This window comes from Mastacembelus armatus, chromosome 2, assembly GCF_900324485.2.
Source record: "Mastacembelus armatus chromosome 2, fMasArm1.2, whole genome shotgun sequence".
Classification (NCBI taxonomy): domain Eukaryota; kingdom Metazoa; phylum Chordata; class Actinopteri; order Synbranchiformes; family Mastacembelidae; genus Mastacembelus; species Mastacembelus armatus.
In genome coordinates, this window is record NC_046634.1 from 9040007 (window position 1) to 9053856 (window position 13850).

At 45.8% G+C, this 13850-nt stretch overlaps 2 protein-coding genes across 6 annotated transcripts in view; both read right to left on the reverse strand.

Moving 5' to 3' along the window:
* LOC113127445 (inositol polyphosphate-4-phosphatase type I A-like) overlaps nucleotides 1–867 on the reverse strand; it is a 28537-nt gene extending 27670 nt beyond the window's left edge. For 3 of the 5 annotated variants that reach the window (XM_026302027.1, XM_026302028.1, XM_026302029.1), the window contains exon 1: nucleotides 750–867. The gene's annotated coding sequence lies outside the window, so the exon portion shown is untranslated. Of the gene's footprint in view, nucleotides 1–450 lie in introns of all 5 variants that reach the window. The other 2 variants (XM_026302025.2, XM_026302031.2) reach the window with 2 other exon arrangements.
* A 1382-nt stretch (nucleotides 868–2249) lies between these two features.
* LOC113127257 (kinesin heavy chain-like) lies at nucleotides 2250–13798 on the reverse strand. Its single transcript, XM_026301674.1, has 26 exons — nucleotides 13210–13798; nucleotides 12105–12192; nucleotides 11779–11852; nucleotides 11267–11371; nucleotides 11049–11097; nucleotides 10898–10953; nucleotides 10498–10585; nucleotides 10237–10361; nucleotides 10038–10142; nucleotides 9784–9932; nucleotides 8767–8915; nucleotides 7320–7501; nucleotides 7168–7236; nucleotides 6882–7088; nucleotides 6628–6780; nucleotides 6347–6544; nucleotides 6044–6161; nucleotides 5723–5799; nucleotides 5515–5624; nucleotides 4848–4949; nucleotides 4703–4763; nucleotides 4425–4496; nucleotides 4246–4350; nucleotides 3814–4030; nucleotides 3487–3592; nucleotides 2250–3396 (listed from the first exon to the last, which is right to left on the reverse strand). The coding sequence occupies exons 1-25, from the start codon at nucleotides 13333–13335 to the stop codon at nucleotides 3507–3509; spliced, it is 2871 nt and encodes a 956-aa protein (XP_026157459.1). The 5' UTR covers nucleotides 13336–13798; the 3' UTR covers nucleotides 2250–3396; nucleotides 3487–3506.
* Between the last annotated feature and the right edge of the window lie 52 nt (nucleotides 13799–13850).

A 13850-nucleotide genomic window follows, 5' to 3' on the forward strand; every position in this document is an offset into this window, starting at 1 on the left:
AAGACTCAGGAAAAGCTCCAGAAAAGTCCCTCCTGAATCTTTCAGTCTCATGATTTCAGTGAATTCACATGTCGAGGCCTCATTTTCACTCTGCTCCTCTTAAAGAGCATCATCCAAACCCCAATGTCCAGCTGACCTTGACTCCCGCACACAGAAACTCGGACTGCAGACCACATGCAAAACTGCCACACACACACTCAGCTGATAGTCAGCATCCAGCACACACACACACACACACACACACACACACACTTGGCGTGGCATCGCTGGTGCGGGTTTATTTGCAGCTTCCACATCATGAAATAATCAAGTCACAATAACACACCCCGCATGTTTGCGTTCACACACTCGGCTCTGACGGGAAATGCACCGTCTCTAACTAAGTTACGTAATCCCAGCGGCAGGCTGTGACCCGCCTGACACACTCAAGGTAACACTCACACATTTTACCTTTCTCACAATGAAACCCAGTATTTTCCTGCCCTGTCCGTATTTGTCGCTGAGCCCTCCGCCCTGTGCTGCCCTGACGTTGATCCCTCGCACTCCGACGCTTCCTGTCTCTCTGTGTTTACACGACATCTGACAAAAACGTGTCTTATTTACTAAAACACTTCGCTTCCGTTTCCGAAGTTATTGCAGAGAACATAAACACCGACAGAACCGCAGGCGTCGGATCTTTTCACCTGAACAAACCGGTCTGTACGGTCCGCGGGGCGGACTGCAGTTCACCACAAAGAGCCTTTACTCACCGCTCCGCCTGCGTGTTGTGTTTAATTAGACGCTAATTAGGGAAAAGAAAACTGTGTCCTCAAACTGACGCACCGTGCGTCTCCGTTCGGTCTGCAGCCGCAGCAGCGACTCCCCGTGACCACGCCCCCTGCGTACCACGCATGCGACGTCATCGCGCACACGCAACCCATGCGGCCGACGTAGACTATTTTTTTAACTTCTATTATCTTCTAATATTTTCTCAGTTAGCTGAGCTTTATAGTTTTCTTTAAAATAATAAAATAAATGACATTTACTTGTAATAAATAATCTTTCCCATGGTAAGTGTCATAAACCAACAGCAAGCACATTTATAAATAAAGACCAAAACAATAATAATATGAAGATAATAATAAAACACGTGAGACATATAGGAAATCAAGATTATTAAAAAAAAAAGATCCGCTCTTTGAAGTGATTTAAAAGAAATAAATGATGCAGATCTACTGTATATAAATATTACTTTGAGGCCAAAAGTATTACCCTGGTACTACAGTACAGGAGCCCAGCTCAGCCCAGTTCACTACCTTCATCCCAATGTTCCCCCTGCTGCCTCCTCACTAGCACCTGCACAGGCCTGAAACTACAGACACTAATACAGTCACACTGATTAACAGTAGCTTCCTTCTTATAGTAAGATATTTAAGCTGTCAGTTCACTTTTACTGCTTATGAGATATTCACGTCAGGGTCTAGACTAAACCGACTAGAGCCTTCATCTAGTGAACCTGACTCAGTCACACATATTTAAAGAAGCCCTTATAAAATTACAATTAAAGCAAGGAAGCTTTTACTTACCAAATAGTAAACAATAAATGTGTTTAAATCAATGAAATCAACAATATGATAATAAATCAGTTATTTCTGTTCTTTGATTTTAACTATCACAACCTCCTTGGTCTTTGAAGAATAGGGCTGGTTGAAGTATAAAAATCAAAAATTGGTTGTTGAAAGTCTCTGGTTATCGTCTTAGGTAAATATATTATTACACTTTTACTCCTGCACATTTGACTCCCCCAAAGTAAAATGACCATCTGCTGCCACCATGTGGAAACTGACAGGAAGTGCAAGTTCTGGCAGAAAAACTGCAGTTGAGTCACAGCCATAAAACAGTTTCTTCTGTTTAATGTCATCAGCAGTTTCTACAGGAGTCAGTGTCTGATTCAGCGACATGTGTTGTCTTTAAGCAGGTCACTGCAGGTGTATCTGCTCACTAACTATAACAAAGGCATCAGCTAAAAGCATGAGACTAATTTTAACAAACCAGTTATCAACATCACTGTTTAGTTTTTACTGCATCTCATGTTTAAAGACGCCACATCATGATGCAAACAGGGTGAAGAGCGACAATAAATATGATGCAGTGCATCATTTGAACAATCTTTATTTAGAAACATCATTCAACACATTTCTCCAACAAAACAAAAGCAATGAATCTTCTGTGCAGCTTGCAATGTTCTCAAAACAAAAATGCTTCCTCTTCCTGTCAGCGTCTCTCTTCTTCAATAACATGCAATTATTGTGTAAAACCCGGGAAAAAAAGCTCCTAATAAATATTCAGGACATGCTAATATAGCTTTGATTACAGGGAAACAGACTTTTGCAGAAGTATTAGAGATATATAGATGTATTTGATTCTCTGTGATTCTCTTTGAGGGAAATTCATTGATCTGTCTCACTCTATGTTTTTAAGGTTTCTGACTAGCTGATCAGGAACTTTACAGTGTGAGTGCAGAACGTTACAAGACTCTTCAGCCTGAAATCCTAAGGGGAAAAACAGAGACAAAAAACCAGGCGGCCTCCTGTTCTCATGCAAATAAACCAGACTAGCACTGCTCTTAGTCCAAGGACCATCTGATTGGCTGGTCAGAGTCCCTGCAGCAACACAGTGAGTGTCCAGCAATCACATTTATGACTTTACAGGCACAAACCAAATGTCATTTTGCACTTTTACTCGTTGCCTTAAGGAGATTTTGATCATACTCTGTAAAACTCATGTGATTGGATGATTGTCACCTGTAGGGAGGTGAAAGAAGTTACTGTTCAAATGTGAAAAAAGAACCAAAACGTCAAGATAGAAAAGGGAATTTTATCCAGACCGAATGTCTTTTTGTCTGCACAACTACAACTACCTTTGATTTAACATCAGTCTAAGCCTGGCTCTGTCTGAAGGGAAAGAAAATCCACCTTCTAGTTATAAAACAACAAGACTTGTTAATTATCGAACCTGCAGGATCAATTTGCTGATCTTCTCATTGAACAAGAAAGCGAGTACGCTTGTTGAACTATTGCCTTAAAGAAATTAACGCTGGTTTAAAATAAAGGTTTCTGCCCGTTTCTCAAAGCAGACTCAAGAACTTTATTCATCCCAGCGGGGAAAGTGCTTAAGCAAAGAAAATGCAACAAGTCACCTGCTAAAATTATAACGTGTCTTAATCTTAACCCAGCACACAAAGCACAATAACTTTGCAAATGAGGCGTCTGACATCAACAGTGAGGAAAAGAAAGATGCTTAAATCTGTAGATACTCTGGATGTTTGGACTCTAAGCGATGACAGTCTGTTGTGATGGCCTCCTGGGGGTGATCCAGCAGGAGGGTGGTTCTCTGTATTTTTAGTTCATGGTTTGTCTGCAGGAAGAAAGACAAGGTGTAATCAGATCAGTCAGGCAGCTGCGACAGTCAGAACCTACAGATGATGTTTTTCTCCACAGGACTCACGGTAACTTGCTGTTGTGGTTTTAGTTGTGGGTGTAGATGCTTCTGGCCGTGATGGAGCTGCTGATGGGGGATGACAGTGGGTGATGGCCTGGTCGGATGGGCTTCACTGAAAATGATTAACAACAGAGATCAGTTTTATCTATAATGTAATAATTAAATCCCCAGGCGGCCACTGCACATACTGTATCTTCTGGTCTGTGGCAAAGGATTTGACCAAAAACACAGCAAATTTTGAAAGCTATAATCTGGGACGGAGCGTCTTCACTCTGGGTTTAATGTTTTTCTCTACATGGTCCCTGACAAAAATAAACAATAAACAAAACCCACCAATCTGAGCAGAGTAACCCCTCCTGGCCATGTTCTTGGCCCGGACGGCCTCTTTGATGCGGTCCACCTCCTGCTGGTAGCGCTTGCGGTCCCTCATGGCGTTCTCTTTGGCCTCCTTCAGGGCGTTCTCCAGGGCTTTCACTCGCTCAGCCGTGGTACGCAGACGCATATCCAGCTTGGGCAGCTCACAGCGAAGGTCTGCATTGTCCCGAACCAGCTGCAGGCACAGGAGGAAGGCAAGTACTACAGCTGAGTACTTTTTAGTTCTACTCCTCTTGCAGGAATTGTACTCATATTAGAGTATTTTCACATTATTGTTCTGCTACTTTTTCAGGAAAAAGCTGAAGAAACACAACAATACTAGTCTCCCACTTTGGAACATCAGGTCAACGTTTTAATTTATTCCTACTATTTCTCGCCTCAGCACTTTACCTGTTTGTGGACCTTAGTGAGCTGCTCCAAGTTGTTTTCCAGGAAGGAGATCTTCTGTTTCTGGGCCACATGGCCAAGTCCTTCCTCACAGTCCAGCTCAGCACTCTAAAGACAGAAGAGGTTCAGTGTTTCATTTTCACATAAACACATCTATAAAAACCTCAGAAAAATGGATGCACCTTCTTAACCCGAGTGGTGAGGTCCTGAACAAAAAGTTTGCGCAGGTTGTGCAGAGTCTGCAGCTCTTTGGCCTGACAGGGCGAGAAGAAAATGATTATGATGGTTAGAAATGACACCAGACACTTCAACACACGACTCAGTTCAGTCTTTACAAAAGGATTTGATAGCCTGTCTGTGGCAGACCTACTGACCCACTGACCGTTACTTTACACATGAAAATGTATTTTGAAGTTTTCCATCTCATAATCAGCAGCTTCTATCAGACTGCCAGACTCACCACAGTCTCCTCCAGACCCTTCAGTTCCTCTCTGGCCTGTTCCTGCTGATCATTCAGCTGCCTGCACAGAAAACAAGGCAAACCCTGTAAAGCTGCTTCACATATTACACAGAGCAAACAGATACTCGTGTCAACCGGTGCCTACATGAGCTTCTGCAGTTTAACATCCTTCTCCTGCTCTTCAACCTTCAGTTTGTCATAGTCCGACATGAGTCTCTCCTGCTCCAGTAACAGGCCCTGGTTCAGGCTGTGAGACAAAAGGTAAGTGGCAAAAAATAAAAAGCTGCACATCCGATTATGAGTTCAGCCCAAAGCTAAAGTCTGTGGTCACCAAGCACCAACTTTACCCACATATGGAGAACGAAAGACAATGTCTCCATCAATACATATAAATAAATGCTGCAGTAACAAAAAGTCTGTCTAGATAGTGGAATAGATTATTGCACCTAGAAATAAATGTGGTTTTTATTTAAACTGTGATCATGATTCTATATTTTGACATGAATTACTTCTTTCTATCAGGATGGTCAACTCTTAGGTGATGATGAATCCAGGGGTAAATGACTGTGTGTTCTCACAGCTGCTTCTCCTCAGTGAAAAGTGATCCTGTCAGGCCTTTGCCAGCTGGTTCTAGTGTTTATTTGACGCTAAAATGCCTCAGACAAAGTTAAAGACGATGTTTATACTGAATGTACAGCAAAATGTTGCTTTTAAGTCTTCAGATAAAAAGACTTTGAAGATGTCGTTGAGGCATTTTTCTTGCTTCTCTAACATTTGATCATCGTGTGTTTGTGTGTGTGATGTTTCCTCACTCGGTAAGTTCATCGAGCATCCTCTGCTTGTCTTCGATCTCGTCTCGGAGGCGGCTGAGCTGCTTCTGATGAGCCTCCCTGTGGTTCTCCAGCTGCTCCTCCAGCGTTTTCTGTCGGAGAAGAGAGACAACGATTTCAGGCTCACAAAGAGATAACAAGGCGGCTGCAGTTTCCAGCTGTGAGGACAGGTTTTCGTTTTTGAGTCCACCTTGATGTCCTCGCTGCCATCCAGTCTGCTGATGTCTTCTTTCTCCTTCTCCTCCCCTGACACCTCATGCCGTTTCTCTGAAAACCAACACAGGTAAGTCAGAGTTAGTCTCCGTTACCTGGTTCAATCTTCTGGATGACCCTGTTCTGCCTGAGGGTATAAATTACCTCAACATGTGCACAATCATTTCTCTCCTCGCCCTGTAGCTTCTCAAAATTAAGATAAAGCTAATTTATTTATTTTATATCACGTGTAAAACAAAAACATGGACTACAGAGCCCAGTGTGGCTTTATTTACTGTTTTCTGCAGATGGTACCGACCCTGAACGTGCAGTTTGGCGAGCTCCTCAGTCAGAGCGTCCTGACTCTCCTCCAGCTGCCTCTTCTTCTGCTCCATATTCTGCATGTAGTCTGTCAGAGACTTGATCTTGGCCTGATGCTGCGACACAAACAGACCGTGCTCAGTTTGTAATGTATCTCAGAATAAGAAAACAGCTGGATTTGTTGACACGGTTTCAATCTTCAACTCTAATAATTTCAGCTTTTATGGTCCAAAAACTTGCATGTACCCTGAACATGTTCCTGTCAGAGGTCCTGCAGGACGCACATCAGGTGAAAGGTTACCTGGGAGATGAGCAGCTGACAGGATGCCAGCTCCTTCTCATTGGCCTGGATCTTGCGGTGGGCGTCGGCCTGAGCGCTCTCCAGCTGCTTGCTGCGGTTCACCAGAGACTTGACCTCTGACTTCATCTTGCTGATGTAAAGGCGAGCCACGGTGAACTCCTCCTCCACCGCTGAGCCGTTCCCCTTTGTCTCTGAGGACTGAGGGGAGGAGGTCAGGGTGGGAGACTGTGTGTGTGTGTGTGTGTGTGTGTGGTTGTGCATATGTGCATGTGTGTTCTCACCACAGCGGCCTTGACGTCGCTGGTGCCGATGATGGCGCCGATGTCGCTGAGGTCTCGCAGCAGCAGGTTGAGAACCTCTGCAGCTCTTTTCCTCTGCAGGCCGTTCAGCTCCTGCAGCTGACTCAGCTCCCTCTGCACCGCTGACAGCAAAACCTGCCAACACACACACACATACAGTATATAGACACACCCGACACACACACACACAGACGTTAGGACACAGATGTTCTGTTTATTTGGTCCGGTCCACTCACCACTTTGTGCTGCAGCTCCTCGGTCAGCTGCAGGTTGATTTGCTCTCTCTTATCAACCTCCTGGCTCTTCTGGTCGTAGTTGACGGCCAGTTCCTCCAGCGCCTGCAGCACCTCCTTCACCTCCTCCTTGGCCAGCTCGTTCTCCGTCTGCAGCCGGCACAGCTCCTCCTGGATCTTCTCGTAGTCGCGCCGCGTTGACGCCAGCAGCTGAGAGGACGGAGTCTGACTATAAATGTGTGTATACACTGACACACGCACACTGAGGTCAACATTTTGGGGGACAAACCTCTTCCTGGTCCATCATCTGCTCCTTCAGTTTCTCAGCCAGTTGACTGTGTTGGTTGATGTCATCATCCTGTAGAAACATCAGACGTAGTAAATGAGACTTTTATTCTAATTAGTGTAATGATGCGGAGCGTCCACCTGCTGCTCACTCACCTTGTCGTCCAGCTGTTTGTACAGTTTCCTGATATCCTCCTCGTACTTGCCGCGCTCCTCGCTGGACGCCGACACGCCTCCTGCGGCCGGCAGCAGGTTGTCGATGATGGGCGTGTTGTCGTACGGCTCAGTGCTCCTCTGATCCTTAGAGCTCAGCTGCTCGTCCTCAGGAACGTTCTCCCCTGAAACACACGCTCTGTTAGATCTTTACTCGTCCATAGTCTAAGCCACACATACCGAGTCACTTATTGATATGTAGGTTATCAGCCAATATAATTAATGCACATGCAACAATTTGTCACGTAATCAATTTTTCTCCAATGCCAGAATTTGCTGCGTTTTTCTCTTTTCTATAATCGTAAACAGAAAATATTTGGATGTTGGATTAAAGATAAAAAGACTTAAAGACGTCAGCTGGAAACTGGGATGGACATCGATCAATATTTCCAAATACAGTTGAATGTAGGAGCAGAGTAAAGAGTCAGATCATCTCATGGTGCAGCTTTTTGTTGTTATAATGTCAGAACTAGAGAGTGTGAACAGTCTGTTAGCGGCACTGTGGCTTGAGCAGATAAAGAGTTTGCGTTTCAGTAATTAGGTTCTGGTCAATACTGATGAAATCCAACTGCAAACGAGGCGACAGAGAGAAGGTGAAGAGCTGCTCGTTTTAAATGGCTCGGCGCGGAGCCAGCGGCTGACTCACATCAGAAACACTGCATCAGCACAATGTGTGTGTGTCTGTGTGTGTGTGTTTGTACATTAACGTGTGAGGACTGGAGGTTTTAGAGGCTGCAGCTGATCTGATTTGTTGCTAAGGAGGGGGAGTGCTATCAGCACCCGCAAGGGAATAATAAAAAATAAAAAAATGCACAATGGCCAAAGGGAGGAGGAGAGTGGAGGGTGGAGAGACATTAAAGCAAAGAGGAAAAGGCAGAGAGAGAGAGAGAGAGGGAGAGGGAGGGGGCGGGATTTCAGCAGTTACTACGCAACAGAGATGGAGAAAAGGGCGAGGATGCTGCAGTGTCAGACAAACAGGCAGCAAAAAGCCCCCGACTGTGTTCAAACCTCCTCTAAACATATTTACACGTCATCATGGGACTGATGTTACAGGATGTTAAAGTTGATGCTGCATCACTCTGGCTCTGATCGTACCTCACTTCTTTAATCAAAGTTTAAGGCTTTACCACAGTGTTGAGACGTAAATTTATTCTCATAGCAGCTCTTCTTCTTATGCAACATTAATATCTGTGTTAAATCACAACCACCTAAAGCAGGTTTTCAAACGTCTGCACATCATGAAAGGGGATAAAAACGCCTGGATCACATTTTAATAAACATGCTGTGGAAGTAAACTATGCAGAGGCTGCTGGGAAATTAAAGGAACAGGAAATTAGTATACAACTGTGAAAAGCTGAAGCTCTTTGACACAGTTCACTTGTAATCTGACCGTTTCTCCAGCGGCTGATTTCAGCCTCCAGCCTCTGGATGATGGTTTTCAGGCTCTTGTTTTTCTCCTTCTCCTTCTCGTATTTCTTCTTCCACTCCTCGGCCGTCAGCTCCAGGTTCACCGACACCGTGTTCTTGATGGTCTTCGCTCTAGATACAGACACAGTACGGTGGGATAATTTCATCCTTAATGTTTCTCAGTGGAGTTTGGTGACACAACAACAGCAGCCAGCTAAGATCTGCCCCTTTAAACTGCAGGGCTCTGAATTAATCTCACAAATCACCTGGTTTCTTTTTCCTGTTATTTCTCTTCGGTCTGATGGATTATCTCTTGCTCACTAAATAGCAGCTCAGCAAACACGTTTGTGTGTCATGTGGTTTTCTGCTCCAGGATGGAAATCAGATTTTTGATTAAAACTCTTCATTTCCTCCACGTTCCGCCTCCAGAGGGCAGATGGCTGTGCAGTAATCCCTAACCAGTCAGCGCCCCATCACCGCTGCTACTGAGCACTTGATTACAGAAGCAGCTTCAGCTCAGACGCTGCTTTGTCAAGACAGTTTTACAGCTGGAGCTTTCCCTTTGCAGCAGATATGCAAATATGTGACTTTATGTCGTATGCAGCAGTAAAAACATGTGCCTCATCACATTTATTACACTGCAGTGGCTGACGGTCTCATGCAAACAGACTTAACCAAACTGAAACACACACACACAGGAAGACAGCGCTCGCAGGTTGTGTGTGACGCACAGAACAACACAAACAAAAACAAGGTTCCTTCATGGGAACCTATAAATAGGAATAAGCACCAGTTGCACAGCAGGAGACCTGGAGCCATCTGGCTGCTAGTTTTCATTGGTCCTAACGAGTCACACACACACACAGGACTCCAAAGTGCACTGTCCACTGCTGCTTTGCTTCTGTATCCATAAAAAGTGGTCAGTGTGATGTAAGGTGGGTGGTGACCTGAGCTTTTCACTGCTGCTCCTCCCTGGTGTGGACCAAACAGCCGTACGTACCTCTGTCCAAACATGAGCGTGGACTTGGTCTCGGCCTCGTTGTAGACGGACGGTGAGCAGCAGATGATGATGGTGGTGCGACAGTTTCCTCCCAGAGAGTCCTGCAGGATCCGCGTCATCTTACTGTCTCTGTACGGCACGTGGGTTTTCTGATAAACAGATGCATCTCTGTCTTAAGACAACTTTCTAAGACCAGTGCGAGTGTTGACTGTTTCTTCAAATTCACATCACAGACACATTTAGCAGTGACCTACTGTTCCCTCGGCCAGGGCTGAAATGACGTTTCCCAACGCCGACAGAGATTTGTTGATATTCTTCGCTTCGTCCAGCACCGCCCCCTCAGCTCCCGTCTTACTGACCTGTCCAAACAGCCCAGAGCATCATGTCACACACAAAACTCCACAGAAAGCACCTTTACCAAAGCATGAAGCTTCTGGTCTCACTCAGACTCACCTTCTCGCTGCCCGCCAGGTCGACCAGGTACAGCTTCCCCGACAGCTTCTTCTCAGTCTCGACGTTTTCCTGCTTGATGTTGATGAGGAAGATGCTGTGGCTGCGAGAGCTGTGCTCGTTCATATCTGGAGGAAGATGAAAAGAAACGCGAGGCTGCACTCTGAGCTAAATGCTAACTCGGTGCGACGACCTGATGGTCGTGCTGGACAAACACAAGCAGCTATTACATGATGCTCATAGCCACACGCTAGACATACATACTGGTCACTGCCACGTGCCGATTGGCTTTGCCCTCGTCAATCACGTCCATCATTTCCTCCGGACTGGACACAAAACGCTCGGTGCAACCCTGACACAGAGCAGATGTTTTCTAGCGTCACATGCTGATATTAATGTGTAACAACCTGTCACCCTGCTGTCACACACCCATGGATCATTAGTGTAAAGATAATCATTTATTATAATGTTTCTATTGAGCCAGAGCTTAAATGGTTTTACCGGATAATTGAACACTGGGACAAAGTGACAAAGTGTTACAGTCGGGACTATCAGACCATTAATTCTTTGATTTATTTACAGAATGAAAACTTCAATCTACAGAAAGTTTGCAGGATCTTTCTGCACCGTGAGTCCGAGTCCTCCTCCCCCCGTAGAACTTTACCTTGACATAGGGCACTCTGTTTTTGTCCTCATGCACAGCGAGGTTTGTCTTTGACACTTTGAAAAGAACAAAGACCACACGTCACTTCATGTCTCTTTCAATAAAAGAGATTTTTCATGTTAGATATTCCAGTCACTGAAACAGTTCTCACCATCCAGCAGGTCCCTGATCTTGTCCAAGTAGATTTCAAAATAGGAGACCTGCACAGACAAATAACTCATTTTGTAACAAACTCTCTGAACATCTGGCTCTAATTTCACTTTCTTATAACAACTATAATTTAGAATACAAAGATTTTCAATTGGAAAAGATGTAACACGTCTCTTTCCCAATCTGTCACACATAAAGGCCTGTGACTGATGTTTTTACCTTGATGTGAAACTCCAGATTTTCATCCATGGAGTAGATGTGGTCGAAGATGTCACGTGCAATGCGAGGGATGATTCCCATCAGCTGGGGGTCGTGCAGTTTGCCCTGAACACAGCAACAGATATTACACTTTTAATACAAATATCAGGGTCTGAACCTAATGAAGCAGATGTTTTTCATCAGAGTCGCAACAGAGAATTAAAAAAGAGGCTTTAAGCTTCTGGACATCAGCGCTTTGCTGAAAGACGTCTCTGCATCAGGCCTTTGATTCCTTGAATCTCAACCAGCTAAGAGCTCGACTGGATTAAGTGTTTGGAGAAAGTCTGTTACACAATCCCTGCTGTGCTCATCCCGGTCCAGTAAACAGACAAAGAGAAAACCAAAGCTTAAAGCTAACCTGTGCTTAAAGTAAATTCTCCACTATGTGCCTGAAAACCTACTTGGTGACAAACCGGTTTGTGATTCTGAAACTTTACTCAGCTTTACTCCACCAGACTGAGTGAGTGTCTCACCTCCATGGTGTGTGTCTTCCCAGAGGACGTCTGTCCGTAGGCGAAGATGGTGCCGTTGTATCCACCCAGCACATCTGGAACGGCACAAACGTGGACGTGACAAATTTGTCCCCAGGGTGCCACAGTGATGTTTCTATTACTGACACAGCTGCCACCACCACCTCCACAGTATTACAGCAGGTTCACTAGCATCACACAGAGCTGGTAGTGGAATCTGGTGCATGTATGTGCAGCGTTAGTGCATGAACTGAGAATAAAAAGAGATGAGAGAACAACACCTGATGAGGTTTATGGATCCATGGGAACAGCACCTGAAACCTCCGTACCTTTAACGATCTGTTTGGCGCACTGCTCGTACACCTGCTCCTGTGACGTGTTGGGAGGCAGCACACGGTCGAACACGTAGGATTTACCCTGTTTCACAGCAACGCAGGACACGGTCATAACAAGGGAAAAGGCACAACACACCAAACAAGATGATCAGGATTTATTCCCACAGGTGTAAACACAGAGAAATGTACAGAAACAAGCAGGAGAGAAAAGCCTGTTCTTCATCTAACGTCACTATTTGACACTGCAGGCTCCTGGTACTAACTGAAGCTGTGATGGACGAACCTAAAGTGGCAGAGACCAGCTGAGCTTGTGTCCATCACTGTACTGGTTTAAACTGGAAACACCCAGAAACAGTCTGACCATCCATCATTGCTCCTGTTCCTGTCCAGGCACTGATGGAGCCTCTCAGGGGTAAAAGGCTGATGGCTGTGAAAAGCAGCTCTCAGCACTCTCACCGGGCCTGAACCCCAAAGCAGCAGAGAAACCACTGACACAGACAGGATGAGCCTCTTTAAAGCCTTTCTGCAGTTTGACTGATGACACCAGGCGGCGACGTGCACTTTGTCCTGACAGAGCACAAGTGTTTCTGGGTAATAAGGCAACAGCAAGAACAACACTGGGCTGCAAGCATCACGTGACAGACGGGGAAACACAAAATGCAGGGCTGATCCTCCTAAAAACCAAATGATGAAATGACCACTGTGAATCAGCACATTCATAAAGGGACCAGAGGGAGTTTAACCTCTGACCCTAAGAGTTTGGACTCTAACACAATCTAAATATGAGCTCAAAGGCTTTAACTAACTAAGGCTGGTGAGAATATCAGTGTGAAGAAACTATTGAGTTATTATTAGCAGCAGTCTATTTATTTAGCGTCACATCACTGAGCTTCACAGAAACAGGCTGCAAGTTTGATTCCTAAATATTCCTGCAGACTAGATGTTCCTGTCTCATTGCGCACTTGGCGGCCTCAGCTGCCTGCAGAGCTCCAGGTGACTCTGGCTGTGAAACACTGCGGTGTTTGTATTTACAGCTGCACACAGACCAACAGCATCATCATCATCATCAACAAGAAGAAGAAGAAGGAGAAGGACTTGCCGTTATGACCACGGTGTCGTCCTCCTTGAATTTGGGGATGTATTTGTCTCCTCTGTTGATCTCGGCCTCGTTCAGGGGCCTGAAGCGGCACATCACTCTCACCCCGCACTCCGCCGCGTCCACCATGGCTGCGGCTGCCTCGGGCTACGCCGCCCCTCCAATTAAAGCCGCTGCGGAGAAATGACCAAGCAACAGGCAGAAAACTGACGAGGATCCGTCTGTTTCGGGACGCGTACTGACCACCGTGAGGTTCGGGCACCGCCGCCTAGGCCTTGTTGACCGTCCTTGTGTCCTGGGCCAGCGGGGAGATCGGTTTGTTTAATTAGCGGCTCCGATCATCGCTGGAGAAGCGACTAACGAAACCTCGGCTCCTGATTTCCTCAGCGCGGTGAAGTTTGGGAACCTGCACAACTCGTCCTTCACCCGAACCGTGCGTCTCCGGGTTTCCTCATCTGCGCCATGGCCGAACCGAATCAGCTGCAGCGCTGCAGGTGATGAGCTCCGACATCTGCGCACAGGGCTCCGTCTGCAGGACGCAGCTGCTCAGTGCCCGGTTTGCAGAGAGACAACAGCCGCATCGTCCTGACTTCCCAAGGCGTGCTCGACGCGCGTTCCCGTGCCCCGCATTAGCACCAGCACAC